The following is a 24,409-nucleotide window of genomic DNA, read 5'->3' on the forward strand; positions in this document are numbered from 1 at the left end:
TGCATAGCCTAGAACACCTTTATGTGCAGATAATGAATGTGGAAATGTGTTATCCTAATAGATTTCACCTTTTTAATAACTTGAGTGGCAGGTAGCTTATAACAGTCAGATTAACTTCAAACATATAAATACTCTTTAGTCGATTAATATCCCTATTTAAAGGATTTTACTTCAGCTACTGAAATTACATGAAATCCTAATTTCTAGGTTCTGCTCACCAGCTGAATATTGAATTTAGGTTTCCAAAATGATTGTCTGCTGCACATAATACATGGTATATGTGCACTGTGGTGTGTGTGGCCTATCAATCCGAATGGCACCCAAAGGCAAATATACAGTACAGTAATAACAAAGACACTTGTGCACTACAGTGCAATGATGGGACTACTCCATAAATTGTATTGTTCTGTGTTGTTCAAAAGTAGCACAGGTCCTTTTTTATTATTCATTGGGGAGCGTTTTATTGCAAAGCGCATCAACACACAATGAACACATAGCTGGGAATTGGCCCTTAGGCCTCTTTCACGGGGGACGGATCCATTTGGATGGACTCTGCTAGATTAGCGGGGATTGCTTTATTCATCAGTCCCTGATCACTGTGCAGAGATGGACCCATCAGAGTCCCAGTTTCCTCTATGGAGAGATCGGATGAAAACAGACAGCCTGCCCATTTTCATTCGATCCCATCCGATCCAACCCGCTGGACGGATGGCAAATGTATCGCCATATGCCTGTTTTCAGCGGATCTTGTCGAATTGGATGCCAGACGGGTTTCAGCGGATCCGCCTCTCCATAGAGGAGAAAGTATGACCCGATCTGGTTTGCCTGAAAAAGGTACAGGCGGACCTAATTGGTCCAATCGTGTGAAAGGGTCCTTGGGGTTTGGTTTACAAAAGGGAAAGCTTAGGGTGAATATCACAGATGTGGTTGCCTGCCAAAAGGGCATGCAGGAGGTGGGGCAGTGGCACGGTGTGGGAAATGTGTTTCCACCCTCATTATGTGATGTAGCCAGCTCAGGTAGATCACAGATCTAAAACAGTATTATAAATGTATATGTAGCCATTATGCTTATGTTGAGCTTTGGGTTTCTGTGAGTGGTATTAGTTTGTCATCAGTTTGAGACACTTCTGAGATCATTCAGAATTAAAGCTGAACTCTAGGTATGGTATGGTATTGCATATCTGCCTTGGACCAATATAAGAAAGAATATGCCATACCTGTAAGGCTGTTGTGGAAGTGGAGAATTAGTGTAGTGGTCTTAGCTACTACAATTATCGCTGCTGTCTCCCGGGTCTCAGAAAACAGCGGTAACAACATGGGGTCACTCGCTCGGCATTGAAATTATTCACAGAATATCTTGCATTTTTCTCAGTGAATGCAAGGTGTTCTCTGATTGGACAAGATTGGCTGATGTCACATCACAATGTCTATCTTGTCCAATCAGAGAATGCCTTGCATTCACTGAGAAAAAAGCAAGACATTCTGTGAATAATGACCATGCATTGGACCTGCAGTTGACCGAATTCTGACCTGTAACTGACCTGCTTCAAGTAGATTTTGCATCCCCAAAGACTTGTATCAGAATGCAAAAACCCATTTGAAACAAACAAAAGGCTACCCACACAGGCCCTAAATAATAACTGTATTGTAGCATGACCAGCATATTGCACTTCTTTTCGTCTACATGCCTGTGAGATGGGGAATAGAAATCATTTAAAATAACAATAAATGTCTGATCACATCAAATTACAGTTTTTACTCAATTGCCTTATTTTCCAGCAGTTTGTGCCCGAAACAAATAACAGGGAACAAACAATAAAACCAGATAATGGAAGCCTTGGCAGAACAGTGTATTTCACTCTTCTGCAATGTCCTAATATAACAGCTCAACTCTGCATTAACAAACTAGAGTATTCATCGACAAAGGCTGCTCCTGTGTATAATCTAATTTATTGCTCTGCTTTAACTAACTCGCTGCTACATCAAATTTACGCTAACTGCTGTATTTTATAGTGCACAATGCACAAATGTTCAGAAGGAAATTAGTTCCTAAAATTTGTATTCTTGTCCTTCAAATCGGCAGTTAGCTCAGTCCTTATATTACCTCTACAGACTTCTTTTTTTTTTTTAAGTAACAAATGTCAATTCTGATTAGCACACAGTTTTGGAAAAAGCCTGCAAGACCTACAGCAATTATTTGCATGACAGAAGAAGGCAAGGAAGGTACTGAAATCAATGAAAATATACTGTATAGTTCACTTAGAGGGGATAGATTTTATTTCTCAATGAAAATGACGATGTACTAAATTATTGGGGAAGATGAAAAAATGTAGAGTAACAGGATATCATCAGGGAACGTTTTTAGAAGTGTTTGGAGCAATAATATCAAGCATGGACTTCTCCTGTGGCCCGCAGAGGATCCCATCTTCCTGCTGAAGATTGGCAGACAGAAGGACAAATCTGTACTGTAAAGGCGTTGGCTAGCAGGCAGGAGATGCCACTGTGGCTAACAGTGACAGGTGGTGGGGAGGCAAAATAACCAGATTCAGGCAGTAAGTGACAGGCGGAGGGAGAGAATGATACTCTGTGCAGCTCTAGCAATGCAGGGGAGGTAAGATATTTGGATGCGAGGCTGTGTGAAGCTGTGTGAGCTTGGCCTTGTCACTGTTTGAAGGTAGTGGACTGGTAGGGATCCAGTTCTGAGGTTGGTGGGCAGTGAATATAAGCTGAAGAGGTTGGAGGTCCCGATCTCACATGAAGATGTACACACACAGCTAGGTAAATTTAGACAATTGCCACCTGTGTGACTTTGGATTGTGGGAGGAAACCAGAGTACTTAGAAGAAACCCAAGCAAGCATAGGGAGACCAGGCAGACTCAATGCAGGTGTTCTGGTTGGGATCTGAACCGAAGACCCCACTGCTAACCACTAAGGAGGCTGTGAATTTAGGCTGAAAAACTGCAGGCAGTGAATCTGAGCTGGAGAAGTTAGTGGGCAGTGAATCTGGGCTGGAGAAGTTGGTGGATAGTGAATCTGAGCTGAAGAGTGTGGCAGGCAGTGAATCTGAGCTGAAAGAGGCGGTGGGCAGTAAATCTGACCTAAAAAAGTAGCTGAACAGTGAATCTAAACTGAAGAAGCTGTTGGGCTAGCTGCAAAAGGTGGTGGGCATTGCATCTGAGCTAAGGAAGTTGGTAGGCAGTAATTCTGATCTAAAGAAGTTGGTGGGAAGTGAATCTGAGCTGCAGAAGGTGTTGCGGAGCTAATCTAAGCTGAAAAGGGTGGTTGCCAGGGAATGTGAGCTGTTTGTGAATTTGAGCTGGAAAAGAGAGTGGGCAGTACATTCGAGCTGCAGAAGATGATGGACTATGGTCAAAGATTTTATAAGATACGTTTTGAAATTAAAATAAACTTTTTTGATTTGAAATATTTCCAATTACTATTTATTTGCTAAAGTGTGGCCCATCCTGACCTATGGATGACACGTTTTTTTTTAGAAAAATGTGCAAGTTAGAAGATAAGTCAGTGTTACAATAGCAGCCAGATTCCAGGTTTCTATTTTTTTTCTAATGCGCATTGGAAAAAGATATGCATAGCCTTTAGGGTGTATTTTGCCAATAACTATTGCCTCTTTAGATGTTTTCAATTGAGTAGATTTAACTAGTTTCCTCCATTCTTCCAATGTAAATACTGTCTAATTTCTACAAGGATTAACATTTCCTACAATAAAACTAAGGAATGTACATTGAAACTAAACATTCACCAGCATTCTCCTTGTCATGCACCAGAAATGTTTAAAAATATGAACCCCGTTTACCCATTATGCACACCCTTCTTTACCTGCAGCTAGTTATGCGCTGGTATAGGCAGGGCCACCATCAGGGGGGTACAGCCAGTACTCCTGTATGGGGCCCGGGCACATAGGGGGGCCCGGGCAGCAGGAGGATTGGTGGGGAGAGGGATCAATGACAGAGCAATGCACTGTCTGCCTCTCCCTCCACCAGCTGAAAGCCGGTTTCTCCCCCTCTCGCCGGCTTTCAGCTGTTTGTCCCCCGCCCACACTCAGAGCTGGGACACGGGGACAGCAGTCTGGAGAAGTGGTGGAGTCATGGAGAGGTAAGACCTTGGAGGAGGTGCGCTGTGTGCTGCTCTGTGGGCTCTCCCCTCCTGTCTGAACAACACTCGTCCCTGCAGCATAAGAGACAGCCAGGTTCGCTCTTACATTGCATCGCACTGTACACACACACACACACACACAGTTTAATTACCACCCCCTACATCCTCCACGGGCTGCTCATTTCCCGACAGCAAGAAATGTGGGTAGGGGGCGGTAATCAAACTGTGTGTGTGAGTGTACAGTCCGATGCAATGTAAGAGCGATCCTGTCTCTTATGCTGTGTGTTGTTCAGACAGGAGGGGAAAGCACAACACAGTGCACCCCCTCCTGGCTTAGTAGTGGTTTCGTCCTGTCGGTTTGGGGGGCTTACAGAAATAATAATGGGAAAATAATTTATGTCTTGGATGTTTAAGGGATTGGCAGCTCTCTTTGCTAGAAAGTGTAATGGGGATTTGGTAGAAGGAGGAATGGGGGGGGGTATGTGCTTGTAGGAGGGTTTGGGGGATTTGAGCCAGAGGGGGGGATTGGGGGGAAAGTTTGTGCTAGGAGCAGGGCTGGGGGATTTAGGCTAGGAGGGGGGATCGGGGGGAAAGTTTGTGCTAGGAGGGGGGAATTTGTGCTGGGGGGATGGGGTTCTGAATTTGTGGAGGGATTTGGGGGGTTATGCTGGGAGGGGTGATTGGGAGGAATTTGCGCTAGGAAGAGAGATTGGGGGGGGGGGGTGATAATATAATTTTCAGATTTTTGCCGGAAGTGGGGGGGGGGGGCTGTCAGGTAGGCTGTTTGGGGCCCTGGGATTTATAGCGGCAGCCCTGGGTATAGGCACTAAGGCGCTGACAGATCATCGAATCACCAGTGTGTAGTGGGGAAAGCGTATGATCACCTAAAAGTGACAGTCAAATCTGCTTACCAGATAGTTTGACCCTCCTGTTACAGAGCGGACAAAAAACGCCAGAGCATTCCAGAAGCACTTGACATAAAGGATCCCTCAGAGTTCCTCCGGTCTGTGATGACACCTAAACTCTCCACTCACAGGACAATGCAGAAGGACAACACCAGCCTGAACCACTTAGAAAGCTCCAACCAGAAAGGTAATACCTCAGGAGGACAGAAGCAGGCCAATGGTGTAGTACGTAAAAACAAGCAACTTTATTAAAAAAGTAATGCACTTACATGGATGTAGATTCAAACAACATGTGAATAAAAACCGCAGTATAAATAGAGCGTGCTGTACATCAGAGTGGCCGGTCCGCCTGCACTATTAACATGTAAATGGGTATACTTTTTGTGCTGAACTTTAGCATCTCTTTTTCTCTTGTATATCTTTAGGATACTGTTCTAGAATATACTGATACATCAACAATGCTTATACAACTACATATGGCTGTAGTTTGTATTCTTTAAAACTTTAATAAAAAAAATATTGAAAGAGAAACTGAACATTATGTTCTATACAAAATAACCATTTTTTACATGGTGTGGTCCAAGAGTCTACAGCAGTGGTTCTCAACTCCGGTCCTCAGGGCCCACCAACAGACCAGGTTTGCAAGATAACTGAAATACATCACAGGTGATATAATTTACTGCTTAGTGATTGCATTATTTTAGTCTTCATCTCCCCAAGGTAATGCTTAAAATCTGGCCTTTTAGTGGTCCTGAGGACAGGAGTTGAGAACCACTGGTCTAGAGTCCTTTTTATAAATTGGTATTTTTTGGGTTTTGTATCAGTTGTTAGTGGTGTTTAATTGAACATAGAATTATAAACCCTACTTTAATCTTCTATATAAAAACACTCCTTTAGCAGGGTAGTTTAGAGAGGTTCTATGTGTACCCTATAGCTTTATAAACAGTAATAAATACCTGACAGTGGTTCTCACATTTCCCTCCTTTACAAAACTTAAAAAATAGTTTTAGGTTGCTGTTGCACTTTAACCGCTTGCCGACCGCCGCAAGTAAATTTACTGCGGCGGTCAGCCCCTCACAGGCAGAGTGACGTTAATTAATGTCACTAGCCTGGGAGGGTCTGGGGAGCGAGCGCGCGCCGCCGGAGGCGCGCTCCCGCGCGGTCACGGACCCCCCCGCGGGTGTGACCGGCGGACCCGATGTCCGCCGCTCACTCGGCGATCGTCGGGGGAGAGGGAGAAAGTCAGGCAGCTTGTGTAAACAAGCCACCTGTCATTCTCCTCAGTGTAAAAACACTGATCACACGGTTCTAGTATGTAGAACCGTTGATCAGTGTCCTTACACCTCAAGCCACAGCCAATCACAGTAAGAATCACGCCCCTAGGGACACACACAGCCCCTCCCTCTCAAATAAAGTTAACCCCTTCGCTACCAGTGTATTTTTACAGTAACAGTGCATATGTATAGCACTGATTACTGTAGAAATGTCACTGGTAACCCCAAAAGTGTCAAAAATGTCAGTCAAGGGTCCGATCTGTCCGCCCCAATGTCGCAGTACTGCAAAAAAAAAAAATCGCAGATCGCCGCCATTACGCGTTAAAAAAAAAAACAACAAAAATGACAAAAATCTTTCCCTTTGTTAGTAAATGCGATAACTTCTGCGCAAACCAATAAAAATACGCTTTTTGCGATTTTTTTTACCAAACATATGTAGCATAAAACAAATTGGCCGAAAATGTTAAAAAATTTTGATTTTTACATTTTTTTTGGGGGAATTTCATATAAAAAAATGTGAAAAATATTGTTATTTTTGCAAAATTTACGCTCTTTTTTTGTTTATAGCGCAAAAAGTAAAAAGCGCACAGGTGATCAAATACCACTAAAAGAAAGCTCTGTTTGTGGGAAAAAAAGGACGTCAAATTTGTTTAGGTACAGCGTCGCACAACCGCGCAATTGTCCGTTAAATCACGCAGTGCCGAATCTCAAAATACCCCCTGGTCGTTTAGCAGCCAAATCCTCTGGGGCTTAAGTGGTTAACATAAAACCATACTTATTTTTACCTAATCCCTTTACCTCCATACTTAAGCTGAGTTTACCCCAAATAATGTCACTTTACTGACCAGGTACTTAAAGTGGAATTCCAGCATTGATCTAACTAAGCTTAAACCTGCTCCCACCCACCTCCTAACTCAAATATTAACTACCCTGTAGAAGGAAGATGCTTATACTTGCCTATTCTTAGGATGCTCTGGTCTGGTCATGTGATCAATTCTCAGCAGCAAGCTTCAGAGGAGAGGAGGGACTAGTGACATTGGATGCCCAATAGTAGGTTTATGGGTGACGCCACTGTTCTAGCAATCAAGCCAATGTCACTGGTCTCTCCTCTCCCTAAAGCAGGCTGGGGAGGTCATGTGACCAGAATGGAGCGTCCTGAGAATAGGTAAACATAAGCATCTTCCTTCTACAGGGTAGTTGGTATAGGAATTAGAATGGGGGTGGGAGCAAGTTTAAGCTTAGGTAGATCAGATCTGGAATTCCAATTTAACTTATTGGCACCCAAAGCTAACAGTCCTATGATGAAAGGTACCCATGCCTAAATAGTGCAATTGAAAACAAATTATTTGAGCAGTAAATATAATGTACAATAATACTAGAGGAAGTGATGGACTGCAGTATCAACATTACCAACTGACAAAGGAGACAAGTAAGCGTTCTCTCTTTGGTTTACCATGTCATCTCAGTTTTCCTTGGAGGGTGTTAAGAAATGCTACTAATTGGAAAGAGAATCCAGGTCAAGCACCGATCAGCAAACATTCCCGGCAGTCCAGTTCATCTCCAGAGATCAGTTACAACTTCTTAAATGTGTTAAGGATTGTTTTTGACATATCAAGTTTTGTGAGCTATTATAATGATTGTATGCAAAGTGCTGCTACCAAAAGTGAATCCAGGAAGAAAAGCCAGCAGCATTCAAAGCAGATGTAGCTTAATTGTTCCCAACAAACAGACATGCATTCCCCACCTGGACCCTCCTCCTCTGACGTGTTTCGTTCAAGGGACTGGGCTTAATCATAGTATCTGTGATTAACTCCAGTCCCTTGGGTTAAACGTATCAGAGGGGGTGGTCCCAGGCAGGGACCCCATGTCTGTTTTCCACAACAATAAAGCTACATCCATTTTAATGGAGTACCCAACGCTTTTTCCTGGATTCACTGGCAGTTCAGGGCATGGGATGATTTCCTAACTGGCTTATGGCATACAACAGGTTGAACTCGATGGAATTTTTTCAACCAGATTAACTATGTAACTGCTCAGAGGGTGACCCAGCATTATGGGCTTGTGAGTGACAAACCTATATTTTTTTATGGAAAGCTCTCAGTTTACAACAGTGAGACCACTGAAAGATTGGTTTCTGAACTCTGACTTTGTTCTTTCTCCCCAAAGAGTGAGCCGGATTGTAAAATTGTTTACAGTGACATGTGAATGGAGTGTAGTGAATGAGTTGAAGCTTTGCGGACTTCAATTATCCAATCACCTATGGTCAAAAATCCTGTATTTTCTGTTTTTTTTTCCTTGCACATGTTTGAAAATTCAAAGTGAAAACTCATTTCACAAAGTGAACATGCCTTACCACTTTCGTAAATCCACCCTGACATGTCTGAAGTCAGAAATTACAAATATAAAAATCAGAAAATGGCAATGGGGACTATTCATATGTTCTATAGCTAAACCACAGAGTCGCTAAAATTAATAAACTTTGTTGAGGCAAGTAGGATTGAATTCTGACAGTGCAGCTTATGAATGATGTATGTTCAAAGGTTCGCCACACACTTCCAATAATCTTATGTCTGCTTTTCGGCTTAAGGTGTGACAACGGATGCAACTGAGGGATTTCCTTTGCATTGTGTCTCCACAGTTTTTGAAGCAGTAGGTCTTTTGAAGCCTTACTTACCACCACCCTCCCAGTGATATACAGCCCTTGGAAATTTCAATTAGAAATAGTGCCCAGGGCTGTGTGAAGACTAGATCTGTTCTATAGGAACACCTGACTGGGACAGACTAGGTATTGTGGAAGATCTTTGACCAAACCCATTTGGTTGTGTACATTAAGCAAAACATTACTACAACCTTCCTTACAACGGTAACTATTTCATTTCATCTAGCTAAATACCATGGGCCTCTTACCACCGCGGGCCCTCAATTCAAGGTAAAGCTGAACCATAGTATATATGTAACTGTTTTATGTGTCAAATGATCAGATTGCTCATCAACCTGCATCTCCCCTGTTACGTAACAACAAAGGAGGCACAGCACATTAATGAAGTCATCACTTTGCTTTCTCCTCTAGTGGACATGTTCAAGCTGATGCCTGACAGCACAGTTGAAAGCAATAGAGCTCTGACTGGCTCAGAATATATCCTTTCTTCTCCCAGTGTGATTACTGCTGTGTAGGGGACTACAGGAGGTCTGTCCCAGCACAATTTCACATGTTTAGCCCACTTCTATCTAAAAATACATTTGATATTTTTATAAATACAACACTAGAATAATACAGCCCAAAGTAGTAATAAAGTAAATGCCCACAGTTCTTTAATGCCTTTGTAGAAACCTGTTCCCCATTTTCCAGTGTGCATACCTAAATTTCTAACTGCAAACTATTGTTGGCCCCAGGTTGAACAGCGCTGTGTCCCCAAATTTTCTGGCAAAGAGAGTGCACACCCTGAGTATCTCCGAAATCAGGGGTGTCAAACTCAATTTCACTGAGGGCCGCATCAGCATTATGATTGCCCTCAAAGGGCCGGTTGTATCTGTAAGATTAGGTGTCCAGAGCACCCCATCCCCTCTATATCAGATGTAAAGAGCCCCCTCACTATCAGAAGTCAAGAGTCCCCCACCCTCCCTTACATCACAGTAAAATCAGAGGAGGGCTGGAGTCAGCTGCATGGTGAGTCCAATGGAGGAGGAGATGAGGGGGTGCTGCGGCTACTTAGATAAGTGCAGGATCTGTAGGAAGAGTCCTGTCCTCCTCTCTGTTCCTGACTGCTGACATAGGGTGGGGTGAAGATAAGGGGGGTGCCTCAGGAGAGGTGTGAGGGCCACATGAAATGGCCTGGCGGGCCGCATTCGGCCCGCGGGCCTTGTGTTTGACACATGTGTCCAGCCAGGACAGCACAGGTGCAGGGAGGAGCAGGGGAGTGACTTTCATCAGGGCTGTCTGTTTTAGTTGATGCGCACAGCATCAGCTTGAGTCCCAGCCAAGCAAGGGCGACTCCATGGGATCCTGCAAGGTAAAGGAGCCACACTAAATCCAGAAAGCAGGGCAGGCACTGAGGGGGCCAGGTAATTATGGGGGAAAGGACAAGTTTAATAAAATAAGGAACTGCATAGGCTGTAAGCATATATCTCAGCACTGGAAAAAAAATGATATGGATAAATACCTTATGCTGGCCATACACTGTATGAAAAATCGTTCAAACAAATTTTCGAAAAAAATGAACACTCAGCCGTGAGAGCACACAATTGTGCCATCACGTAATGACTGATAAATCGTTCAATGGACATAAATGAATGTGTTTTTTGTTCGTTTTTCCAAATATATCTAGTGGAAACAGTTTGGATGAGAAACACATTAACCTTTCAATTTATCGTTCGTTCGGCAGAAAATTTCCAAACTTGTACTTAGTTTTTTTGGCTGAAAAACCTCACAACCAATTACCGATTTGTGCCCATTAACTGGCCAAAAAAACAAACAAACTGTCTAAATGACTTCGTATAGTGTATGGCCAGCATTAGTCATATACTTGAGATAACAGCCAAAGACTGCACATTGACCCAACCACCAAAAAAGTTTGGACATTTGTGTGCAAATGTTTAAATATATCCTACCAGCATGTGTAGACTGTAAACTGACAACACGCTGACCTCAGCACTGGTATTGAAGATAACAGATCAACCAAAAATCTTGTAACCACCTGATAATTATTTTGGGCTATGCCGGTGTCTTGGGGTCATTGGGTAAAATTGTTCATGCTTCGTAAACTGATTGCTGTACAAAGGTGCCAAACAACTAGTCCTTCTGAATGGATAGCATTAAAGCTGCAGTAGATGGTTGTTGAGATAACTGGATTCCATTAACATGTTTTTGATTGGCAGAGACCACACTTTTTTTTTTTTTTACAGGTCAAGTCTTCTTTAGAAAAAAGGGCAATCCCGCTGATCTTAGTCTGAGCTGTAGTGTCTGCTCAGGTCCCAAATCCCCAGCTAAGCATCCTGACTAGAGCTCAGTGCCTCCTTAGCAGCAGCTCCTACCTGTCATCGGTTCCTCTCTAAGGCCAGGACACATCAGGACCCTGACCTAAGGGCGCTGACCGGGTGGGCAGGTAACCCTGTGCTACTGGACCAACTTCCTTATCTTTCATAAGCAAGATCCATGTAAGAGTATCACATTCTATTCAAGAAAACAGAAGCCTGACCTTTCTAAGGCATTTTACAAAAGGAAAAAGGCTCAGTTACTTTCTAACAAACATCAGAAAAAAAGCTGTCATTCAGCATATTAATGGGAGTACGTCACATGAAAACAAACAGAGAGGCTACAGAGGTGAAACACCATAATGATACTTTGATGGTAATCTCACCAACTAGGTCTTCCCAGGGAGACTTCCATATAACATTCTTTTACACTCACACACATTCTGTATTTCCACAGGGAGCAAACATTGTTTTGAGCACAACTCTATAGAGAAAATTTAACTAATATCTATAGTAAAGTGAAATTCCTGCTATTCACCTAACTAGTCTTAAAATTGAACTCCCCCTTCTAAAACCTAGGCTAACCAATCTGTGCAAGAAAGATGTACTTACCTACTGTATTTTTAAGCTGCTCCGTACCAGTCACATGATCCAGCTGCCCTGTGTTGGCCAATGTGGCTGCAGGAGAGAGGAGGGAGCACCAACAGATGTGTCATTGAAGCCTATGGGAGTCGTCACAGCTCCAGGCTATACTAGCCATTGTCAGAATGCTCTCTCCTTCCCCCTGCAGCCACTGCTGACTGATACAGAGGATCACATGACCAACAGCAGGTTTTCAACTTTAACTAATGCCCCTAAAAGGTTTAGTTGGAAGAAATTTAAAATAAAATTCTTCTCAATCAGCGGCTTCAACCACAGATCAATGTGTTCTGGCAGCAGCAGGGTGGTGGTGGGGGAAATCTTCCAACTACCTTATTCCGCCTGCTAGGTGAACAAAAACGGTTTAACAGTGTATACCCAGCTTTACAGCCTGGCTATCAACCTATTGTATATATCTATGTATGTATCTATCTATCCTGTTCTTTTTTTTTACACTTACTAGCAGGATCCCAGATATGATCTCCCCTCCTAATTTCCTGTTATGGGCTGAAAATGTGAGAATGCAAGAAATGGTGTCAGCCCCCCCCAGTCGTCTTTTGCTAATCCCACCTATTCCCCTCATCTCCACACCACAAACTGTTTTGTAGCCCAGTATAAGAACTGAGAGAGCTTATTAGACTTCTTGAGATAAAACAGGCAAAGAGCACAAGACACAGGACCGCTCTGAATTTCTGACAAGATCAACTATTATATTAAGTATCTATCAAACAAATATGACAAAATACTTTTAATGGTATATTTAGCAGACCAAAACAGAGCAAATAAGATATGTTTGTTATAGTTAACATAAAGTTTCAGCTAGATTAATTTATAGGAGATTGGCTTTTTTGGTTGTTTGTGTTATCTCAGTCATTTGCAGTTACACTAGATTTGTAAATGGCATTTTTGCTTTGTTTCCTAGGTTCTTTACATCTAAATTCAGTGGCACTAGAGATAATCATTAGATAATCTGTACAGAAGCTTCATAGAAGTGACGGGAGAAAAATAACTATTTATCCAATGACCTCCTTATCATAAATAACCACACATATCTGAAAAATACACATATGGACAAATGGGGTATTCTTAGCCTAGAAACATGAAAACCTATTTCGACTTAGTTGTCAACTGTTCTTACTAAGTGATCCATTTAGTCAACTCTAACCTTTCTGCAAGGTTTTCGGCTAAAATAGAGTTTCTCATTTCGGACTATAAGGCTCAGGGGAGAAAAATTATTTCACTAGCCCTGACATCAGACCCAATAAAACCCAAGAGGCTCTTAACGATGTAACATAAGTGTTTGCAAAGTTATGTTTTTTTTCTCTAGGCCCTGGTGTCATTTTCCATCCCTAAAGAAAGATTGTGGGTGACCTTTAAATCCTCTAAATGGTGGAAGAAACAGTTCGATTGCTATGTATAAAATCAGGGCTTTTTACATTCTTGTATTTTTATGATAAATGACTTGCAAAGCTGTCAACACCCAGATATTTATATTTAATTTCAAGTGAGAAAATTGTACTTAAAGGACAAATCTACAAAAAAAGCACCCTTTAGTCAAGCTATTTATTCATTACAAATAAATAATTAGTTTTAAATAAAAAAAAAAATAAAAAATAGCGTATTAACAAGAACATTTCTTTTGTCCATTGCAACTAATCCAAAAGTATATCATGCTACACTTAGTACATAGTACAAGCGGTCTTCAAAAAGTTTCCACACTTTTATATATGTTACTTAGTAAAAAAAAAGTGTGGAAACTTTTTGAAGAACCCTCGTAGTACAGTGTAGTATTCCTATACATCACATAGGCACCCTGTAAGATCCTCTGTTAAGTTCTGTAGTGTTTACAAAAATTAACAAACTGAAAAATGTATCATGATTAGCAAATGCAAGAGGACAGCCGCTATTGCATTGTCTACATAACTTAGGAGCAAGTCACTTATTCTAGTTTCAAGCAATGACTCTATACTGCCAGGTTGTATCTCTACTATAAATTAGCGGTTTTAGCAGTTCTGGATGCCGAGTTAGCCCCAAGAGCCTAAAGGAATAATTTGCATACTTCCACATGCTATTCTACAATAAAGGCATACGCTCCTTCTTTCTTGGACTGCAATTACCTTCTGTTTCTGAGATTCTGCTGTGCTTCAGCGTGGTTTAGTGGAGGACCTTTGGTAGAATCAAAGCCAAAGCTTTTTATTTAATTTTGGATAGAGTAATGGAGGATTATAACCCTTGTCTGATTTTATTTTTTTTATTTTTTGCCATTTGTGTCCCATTTGGGGAGATTTACCTTTACTCCCTGTCCCATAACCAAAACAGGAAGCGAGAGGAAATCCCTGCAAATTAAGGGAATATCTTGAGGCCCCCCCAAGGCAATCAAGACTGGTGATTCCCATGGGAAAAATTCCCCTCTATTACTTTTCTGGGGACAACACAAAATTTGGGATTTTCTTTTACTTTCACTTTTAATAATGGTAAACAGGACAAATAGAGAGGATGAATCTCCCTAACAGGGACACAGACAGCAATAGAAACCTAATAGGTGTTTTAACCCCTCTTCACTCTATTCAAAACTGAAAAATAAAAACAAAAGTTAAGCACACCTTACCATAACACATCTGCTAATACTTTATGCTTGGATTTGGTACAGAATTCAAAATAACTGTGATAAAATTGTTAGTATAACTGTGATAAAATAATTAGTTATAACCCATTAAGGCTCGGTTCACACTTATGCGATGCGGGAAGGCTGCGAATTCGCAGCCTGTTCCTGCATCGCAAACGCACCCCCGGCAGTTCACACTGCCATATGCGATACGCTGGGGGTGTCAATGTAATCTTGACGACACCCCCAGTTTGATCGCATATCGCAGTGCGATCTTGCAGTTCGCACAGGATCGGATCGCACAAGTGTGAACCGCTGTGCGATAGATCCTGATGCGGCTGCAAAAAAGGGTCCTGTGCGTGTTTGCTGCGGGTGCGGTGCGAATTTAGCCATACAAAGTGTATGGCTAAACTCGCACCGCACAGCCGATCGCATGTAATGAAGGAGCAGTGCGCTCCGATATTACATGCGATCGGCGCAGCCGCATAAGTGTGAACTGGGACTCACAATTACCTTGCCTGGAAGTGATAACACAGCCCAGACACTTCTAGTTATGTGTAAAATTAAAAGGAATAAGACACTTGTCTTACTTGTCTGAGGTCAAGGAAAGCCAATTGCAGGGTGTCCTCCTGGAATCCTGGAACAGGATCAGAACTGGCAAACACTGTAAATACAAATATAAACACATGTTATCTGGAGGACTTTAATCACAAATGTGATTTTTGACTTACCATAAAATCAATTTTTCTGATATTCATTGACAGACGCAGCTCCTGATTGTCTTAACCATTGGGTCATACTGCCCCCTACAGGAGTAGGACACTAGGCAGAAAAAAAAGTCTGGCTATGCCTATGGGCAGTCCCAGGGGGGTATACTCCCTCCCTCTGCTATAGGTTCTCAGTTTTGTTACAAGCAGTGTCAGAAGAAAATACAACTCCACAGAGGGGTGGGTGCTGTGTCCATCAATAAACATCAGAGAAATGGATTTTAGGGTAAGTCAAAAATCCAATTTTCTTTTTTGTTCATTGACGGACACGGCTCCTGATTTTCTTAACCATTGGGACGTCCCAAAGCAGTGTTAAACATGAGGGGTGGGAACAGCAAAAAAATTCCAGGCAACAGGAGCTCAAACAAAACAACTGGAGCTCATCTGAAAAAAAAAAACAAAACACCCTCAAAGAGGACCAGGTCCTCTAAACAGCATCCTGCAAATCCTTGCGGCCAAAACAAGCATTAGCAGATGCCAACACATCCACTTTATAGAACTTTGTGAAAGTGTGCACTGATGACCAGGTGGCCACTTTGCAAACTTGCATCCCCGACGCCTGATGACGGAAAGCCCAGGAGGCCCTGAGCGCCTGAATAGAGTGCGCCTTGACAATAAAAGAAGGCACCTGACCCCTGATGGAATAGGCCTGAATCACCGTCTGTCCGATCCATCTGGAAATGGTCGCAGAGGAAGCGGACAACCCTTTCCGAGGCCCATCCATAAGCACAAATAGTGAGTCTGACTTCCTAAAAGACTCCGTAGCTGCCAGGTACACCCTAATTGCCCAAACCACATCCAAGGCATGCAAGGCAATTTCCTTAGGATGTTTTGGCCTGGGACACAGGGAAGGTAACACACTGTTTTCATTCAAATGGAAGTCAGAGACAACCTTTGGAAGGAAAGACGGACAGGGGCGAAGAACCACTTTATCTCTGTGAATCACCAAGTAAGGTGAACGACAGGATAAGGCCACCAGTTCCGACACCCTGCGCGCAGAGGTGATAGCCACCAAAAAAGCCACCTTCTGAGACAGCGTAAGCAAGGGAATCTCCCAAAGATTCTCAAAGGGAGGCTTCTGGAGGACCAAAAGCACCAAATTGAGGTTCCAAGGCGGCAAAGGAGACCGCACTGGAGGAACCAAATGTCGAACCCTGAAGAAAGGTATGCACCAGGGAGTGTGTGGCCAAGGGTCGTTGGAAGAAGACCGCCAAAGGCGGCCAAAACGCCAAAACCCTTTATGGCCAGTTTCTGTTCAACCCCCTGTTGAAGGAAGGTCAAGATCTGAGCCACTAAGAAGGAGCTAGGATTAACCCCAAGAGACCACACCACGCGATGTACGTCTTTCACGTATAATGGTAGATCTTCCTAGCTGTTAACAGCGTTGGAATCACAGATTCAGACAAACCCCTATCCCTCAGCACCTGGCTTTCAACAGCCAAGCCGTCAAAGCCAGCAGGAAGGAAGATTGGCCCCTGGGACAGCAGATCTCCCCCCGAGAGGAAGCTTCCAAGGATTGTCAGCGACCAGCCTCACTAGATCAGCGTAACAGGCCCGGCCAGGCCAGTCTGGGGCCACTAAGATGACCGGAATCCCTTCTGCCTCGATCCTGCGTAGAAGGAAAGGCGTAAATCAGACGATACTGACTCCAAAGGGCCACCAGCGTGTCTGTGGCGTCCGCCAGAGGATCCCATGACCATGCCACAAACCTCTGCACCTTTCTGTTGAGCCAAGACACCAACAGATGTGAGTGCCAAAGGGAACCTGCGCCTCCATCACAGCTGCGTCCTCCCATCTTTAGGGTCCACGCACAGATACAATCAGTGCGTCCACCAGTGCCTTTTCGTGCGTGGTTGCAGAAGTGGAGGAAACCTCCTTACTATCTGAGAATTTAGGGAGAGTGGTTGCAGACTTAGCAGGGTGATTCACATCCACGGCGGCCGAATCAGATTCAGGGTCTGATGAGACAAATGAGGCAGGGGAAGTCGGGGGGGGGGGGGGGGGGATATGACGCTTTTTGCCAGGCCAAAAGACACCTGCACCTGGGACACGAAGGACTCCAGGACCGCCGTCAGTGCATTGATGGATGGTTGGGACCCGGAGGGCCCTGCAGGATCAGAGAGGGGATCAGGTGGGGAGATGTGCTCAACCCCACTGCACTAGCACCACCTGGTTGCCAGTCACAAAGCACCAATAGAACCTCAGCAGAGATGGAGAGGACCCCACCAGACTCACCACCCCGCAGAAACCAGGCACCACAGCCACCAGGAGAATCTGCACTGCAGCGATAGGAAATGAAAGGATCCAGGAGTCAGCACCAGGGGATGAGGAGGGGCTCCCACCACCGAAAATGCAGCACAAGGATACAAAAAAAAAATGGCGGCCCCATGAGGCTCCCAGGCCTCAAGGACAGGCACAGGCAGGACAGGGGGCCCTGGCAGGAGCCCCCACCAGGTACAGCCCCCCACACACAGCCGATCATCCACATGATCCGCCACCCCCATTGCCAACATAGCGCCCTGCCCCCACCCCAGGAGGTGGACCAGACCACACACTCAGCCCCAGCATAAGTGGAGGGGGGGTAGGATGGGGTGGACAGATGAGGGGGGCGACTGATGGGAAGGAGGGGAACCTGGGGGTCCGACCGTCCCATGGAGGGGCCCACGTCCACTCCAAAACCCCCACGGGGGAAAGGGGGGGACAGCTACTCACTATGTCAGGAACCAGGCAGGCACCACTCCAGAGAGAACCCCTCGTCATCGAAATGGGGGGCTGTCAGCCAGGAGGAAACCCCGTCCGGTGGGGCTATGTTGCGGCTGACCTAGCACAGAGCTGAGGTCTGCAGACTGGGGTGACCACTGAATCTAGATTATCCAGCCCATCGCCCAGTTCGGCAGTTGTAGATCTCACAGGAAAAAACAGGAGAAAAAATCTATCTAAAAAGAGAAAATTTGCCAGGACAAGAGATCCCAGTAAGAAACTAGGTCCTTACTCCTGACTAGGCAAAAAACTGAGTACCTATAGCAGAGAGGGGGAGTATACCCCTGGGACTGCCCACAGACTTTTTTTCTGCCTAGTGTCCTATTCCTGTAGGGGGCAGTATAACCCAATGGTTAAGAAGATCAGGAGCTGTGTCCGTCAATGAAGAGAAGAGAAAACTGCTTTTGCAGACATAAGACACCATCTCGATTTAGCTACTAAATTAATAGAATTATTGTACAATTTCCCAACTTTGAGAAAACAGTTTAGCACTTCCAACTATCAGTGTTATTCATTATAACTCTTAAAGTATATGTCAAGGCAAAAATAAGCACATGCAATACATCTCTACTATACAAGCACATTTACCCATGTTTCATCCATAAGGCTGCATTCTAGCCTGAGCATTGCATTTTTGAGCATTTTTTCTAGCGTTTGTATGCATGTTTTGGAGCGTTTGTGTACAGTGTTTTTATAGGGTTTTTGAGCTTTGCTGTTTTTTAATTAGCCAACAGAGAAAAATATAATCTATTTCCTCATTTGTTACTATGTTTTTAAGCTTTTTCATCTGCTTTTTTTTTATTTTTTTACTTTTTTTTGTAAGGGGTTAAGGGTTATGGTTTAAGGCAGGCATGTCCAACATGCGGCCCAGAGCCGCAGGTAATGCGGCCCACTGCCCCCTGACAATTTTTTTTTGCTGGGAAGGAAGGAAGTTGGGTCGAGGGCACGGCCACAGCAACTTCCAACTAATGGTAGGCAGAGGCTGCCTCAGAGGGGGGGGGGGGGGGGGGGAGGCGAGCATGTGCATTGTTTCTGACTCCTACCACCATGACCACTTCAAATCACTGAAGTGGTCATGGTGGTTAGAGTGTTCCTTTATTATCTCTCAGAAGAAGTAAACCTCTGTATACAGATTCCATTTCATTTGATCATCCTCTAATTGTATTAAATTAGTGCGGTGGCGCGGGAAGGGCCCAGCGGCATTTTATTACATACCTTAACTATAGTATACATTTTATATGCGGCCCGAGAAAAAAATCTCTACACTCAATGTGGCCCAGAGAAGCCAAAAGGTTGGACACCCATGGTTTAAGGGTTAGGAGTTGATTTATTATTTATTTTGATAGGTTAGAGGTTAAGGTTAGGATTAGGGTTTCATATTAGGGTTAAGGGTTGATTTTTTTTTTCTTTATTTTATTATTTACTTTCATTTTATTATTGCATTTGAGCAGACAAACCCAACAAAACAAACTAAAAACACTAAAATCAAGCATTTAAATGCATTTCTATTGAACAAAAAATGCTTCATAAACGCACCAGTCTGCGTGATTCAGTCTACAAAAAAAGCTCCAGAACTTCTTTGCGCTTCAGGCATTTTGCTTAAAGCGACTTGTAGTGGAGATGTGAACCAACTCCATACAGAATCATTAATTTTTTTTTCTCCTCCAGCATTCTGAAGCTTCGAGCTTCAAACTACAAAACGCTAAGGTGTGAATGAGGCCTTAACGAGGGAGGAAACATACTGAGAGATACCTGTTGATCTGCCAGAAACGCACGCAGCTATTAAGTCCCATTGTTGGCTGACAACATACAGCATTTTTGTAGACCAAGTAGTGTCAGCCCTGCCTTGTTGTCTTAAACTATTAAAACCCTTCTAAGCTCCCTATTTCTACAATAGGCACTAATTATTTTAGAGTCCCAGATAAGAACCAGGAGGGCTAATTTGACTCTGTGAGACATCACAGGCAGGGTACACAGGAGAGCTCTACATTTCTGACAAGAATTTTTTGCACTTATCAACAGATATAACAAACACTTTCAATTGTATATTTAGTAGACCAAAAGGGAGCAAATAAGAGAAGTTTGTTGTTATGGATTACATACACTTTAAGAACATAAGAACTGGTCCAAACTTGCAAGCAATAATTCAAATCAGAAGCATTACTGCCTTTTAATGAGAAATTTCTGAGCAGGCTCAGTTTGGTATTCAGGGTAAGAAGAATCCATGGCTTAGTAATTTGGAATAATGTCTGGCATTGAGTTCTCAGAGTTGGGATGCCTTGCTGAGCCTATCATATAAGAAAGTGCACTTATAGGTTCATGGGAGTAATGAGTGCCCTATGTTGCTGATCCGCACCTCCTCAGGTATGATCTGCTATGGAACAAGAGACAAGAGTGAAAAGGAAAGGTCCTAGATTTATTAATCATTCTTCATGTTTGGCACTCCCAGTTTATAAACACCCATACAATGAAAATGCTGGTGGAATTCTGAAACCACAAACTGATGTTACATTATGTTCTTAGTTAAGATAAAACAATGGTAAAATCTAAATTTATCTGACGCTCTGATGTAAGGGGGGACCTAAGATGGGGACTCTGATGTAAGGGGGGCTGTCATGGGGACACTGGTATAAGCGGGGCTGTGATGGGGCATCTGATAAAAGGGGGACTGTGATGGGGACTCTGATATAGGGGGGACTGTGATGGGGACTTTGATATAAGGGAGACTGTGATGGGAACTCTGATGTAAGTTTGGACTTATTCAGAATTTCTTTGCTTTGCTAACTGAAGTTTTTATTTCTCTATCATGCTGATTATACAAAATGGCAAGTAAAATGTATTAATTACTTTAAATTTGTTCATTTATAACTATTTTTTTTTTTCACCCTGGAAAGATTCGTAAAATATACAACGTGGCCCTCATACTAAAAGCTCCTTTGAAAGATGTGGCCCTCGTACTGAAAGTTTGAATACCCCTGCTCTAATGTATCAAAGGGAGCTTGTAAAACAATCTCCAGTAAAATTTTTAATTCCAATGCAAATATACATACAATTTTGGTTTCTCACTGCCACAGCTCCTGGTCCCCAGATTCCACTTTTCCAAACTTCTGGGTGCCCGGATTACATCACATCAGGCCTGTACTAGGGCCTGTGCAGGCTCCAGCTGTGCCCTAAATATTACTCGCTTGGAGGTGGGAGGATCAGGGAAGTAGTTGACACCCTATGGATGCAGGCTGGAAGTTGAGCCTCCAGTGGAACCCTGGGAGGGGAGGGAGGCACCTGAAACCCCCACCAGGAAAGACAGCACTTTCTAATGGGGAAATAAAGGCAACTGCACCTCTGGAAAGAAAGGACCACAGGAATGTCGGTAAGTGCTGATGTTTGCAGCACTGTATGCATTTTACTTCTAAGGGTTTAATCTCACTTTAATACTACTCATTCAGCTGTAAGTCTCTTGTAGCATGTTAATCGCTGAAATTGCTACACATATTGTATTCTTAACATGTTAGGTATTCAACATTTTGTCCCAATCACAATACTTTTTTTAAGAGCTTTTCAAAGTTTAAAAACATGGACTATGCTGTACTCATGGAAGAAGCTTATAGATGTCCCAAGGGAAATGATTACTGCAGGATTCTGAAAGATACTAATTCTTAAGCTGTCAACTTATTTTAAACATCTGCTTTTGTTATAACAGTTGCACAGTAAAAGGTCTTCATGTAGCAAGACAGCAATCAAAGAGAAGCTCTCAGGTGGGCGCGAGCTTAGCATGCTCACATTAGGTGTAAGCCTCTAAGTACTGCCTAAGAATGCTATTCTCTCTCTCTCTATATATATATATATATATGTAACCAATAAAATGTCTGAGGCAAATATACTTTACTAGACTGGGTCTTTCATGTGTTTAGGAAAACACTTAAAGGGGAATTAAATTTGTACGCTAGTTCAGTGCATGCTAAGAGAATTTTCTGTTTTGAATATGGCAGTTGTGAGAATTCAATGGTAATTTTCAATGATCACAGACATCTAGGAAGTCATACATATTTGTTGCTAGGAGGAAGCTGGGCAACAATTCAGATCTACTAGGCTATGATACCCTCATCATTTACACTATAACTTGCATACTTCATGTAAAAATGTATATGTGTGGGTAAGACATGGAGGATTAATAAACTACAGCCAACGTCTCTAGTTCATCCAACAGGTTTTCCTATATTCATGGGGTTATCTGTACCACCTTACTCAAAATCGGCTATACAACCAAATTGAAATGAAATCACAAGTACTAAAAACTAGGCATTTCATGTCTTTAGGTTCTTTATGTATTGGGGGAACTACTGCAGAGGTTGTAGCGGAGACTCCGTTTTTTATTTTTACGATCAATTATGGTCACCTCTCTCTATTCTTCAGTTCTCTGATTATATCAGACAACGTGGGGTATACAGTGCTTGGCCATTCCCGTTACTCCGGTGCCCGCCCAGGGAGACTCTGTATGCATACGTATTCATATTCAGGCAAGGTGAATATAAATGCAATTGGGTATATTATGTATAAAATATTTCCATTATATATTTTTTTTTTCACATGCAACAATAGATATAATGCAATGTGATTTATTTTTTTCATCTATACAGTGAGGCCTGTTTTTTTCCTGTATTTCCCCTTTGTGTGTCCTGAGGAAGAGGGATAGTGAAACGCGTTAATGCCCAGGGGCTCACCTGAGATCACGTAACATTAAGAGAACTTTGGAAGTACCCAGCCATTGTTGGCCATATATGAATACATGTTTTTAAATGAAACTTTGTTTTTTTGTCTATTTAAACTCTTTTTTTTATTTTCTATGTATAAATAAAATATTATTTTTTTATATAAATGTTGTGGTTCAATCTGCCTCTAAAGTCCGACCTAGTGGTTTTCTGTTGTTTAAAATTTTGGGACACCATTTTCTAAAAAAGTCTGCATATGACCACTCATCTCATTGATTACAGTGGATTAGGGACTGATGTGTCCTGGGCTTTTCATCTTCCTGGAAAATAGGCTTTTCACTTTGCAAGGGCATTCTCCCCTAGCTTAGTGAATGTGTAAAAAAAATCACTTTGCAAAGAACACAATCACATGCAAGTAACAAAAAACAGTATTTTTGCTTGTGCATGATTGATTTTTTTTTTTATATTGGTTGAATGTTGGACTGTTATCCTTTTTTAACCTAACTATGCACCTATGGATGATGGAAGTCAGCAGAGCTTTACCTCATTCACTAAGCTAAAAGAAAACTCTTTTGGATGCTGAACAGCCCATTTGCCTTCAGTAAATGAATCCATTTGGGTCAGATTTACTAAAGTTTTACAGTTAGGTGAAGTGTAGCATTTTACAGAAGAAATTCCTAAATCAAAGTGGGTGTGGCTATTGCATATGTGAGCTTACCTAAAGAGTATTTCCACTTTTGCAGCCAAATTGGCACTGTTAATTTTGTCAATGAAAATATTTTCGTAGACTAAAATAATACTATTTTAGTTGACTAATATATGGCTAAAACTAAAACAATTCAGATTACTAAAATGCAACTTAAACAAAATGGCATTTTAGTCAAGAGACTATGATTAAAACTAAAATCGAAATTTGATGTCAAAATGAACACTGCACTACCATATAAGGAAAAGTAGGGGGCATCTACTAAGCTGCTGAAAGAAAAGAAAATTAAGGAGAAGGCTTTTCTTATTTTTTTTTTCTTAATATTTAATTTTGGTAACTTATTCAAGTAATATGTGCAAAGGCAATACAACCAATAGAGTTTATTGTTTTTTGGTGTTTATTTTATATTTTAAAGTTGCCCCTCTGTTTGTCAAAAAGCCATTTTTTTGTTTGTTAATGAAACTTGGTTTTATTTATAAAGACGTTATTTATCACAACTAAGGCCCCTTTCACACACGCTGTCCGTTTGTCCGTTTTTCATCCATCCGTTGACGGATGAAAAACGGACATCAATGCATCTCTATGTAAAAACGGATGACAACTGACGAAAAACGGATAACAACTGACGAAAAACGGATAACAACTGACGAAAAACGGATGACAACTGACGTTGTGTGAAAGGGGCCTTAGGGCTCATGTACACTACAGCTTTTAACCACTTGCCGACCACCCGCCACAGTTTTACTGCAGCAGGCTGGCTTTGGCTGCGCAAATCGACATAGGGGTACATCAGTTCGCAGGAGTGATGCTGGGGGGCAAGTGCGCTCAATAGGCAGCGGGGATGCCGATCCAGGGGACCCACCAGCGATCGCTCCCTGCTGAGAGAGAAGGGCAGTCAGCTGTTGTAAACACAGCTGACCGTTGTTCTCACTGAAATGATCACAGAGCGCCTGTGATCCTTCT

The 24,409-nt window shown here is 42.6% G+C and overlaps 1 protein-coding gene across 7 annotated transcripts in view; it reads right to left on the reverse strand.

The window, feature by feature from the left end:
- The window catches only part of EXOC6 (exocyst complex component 6), a gene marked incomplete at its 5' end in the record, with an annotated part of 513,187 nt that overhangs the window by 64,405 nt on the left and 424,373 nt on the right, over window positions 1–24,409 (reverse strand). For all 7 annotated transcript variants that reach the window (XM_082267958.1, XM_082267957.1, XM_082267962.1 and 4 more), the window contains one exon: window positions 15,098–15,171. In XM_082267958.1, coding sequence (XP_082124084.1) covers window positions 15,098–15,171 — 74 coding nt within the window. The remainder of the gene's footprint in view (window positions 1–15,097; window positions 15,172–24,409) is intronic.

The sequence above is a fragment of the Pelophylax lessonae genome, assembly GCF_965119305.1.
Source record: "Pelophylax lessonae genome assembly, chromosome: 9".
Classification (NCBI taxonomy): domain Eukaryota; kingdom Metazoa; phylum Chordata; class Amphibia; order Anura; family Ranidae; genus Pelophylax; species Pelophylax lessonae.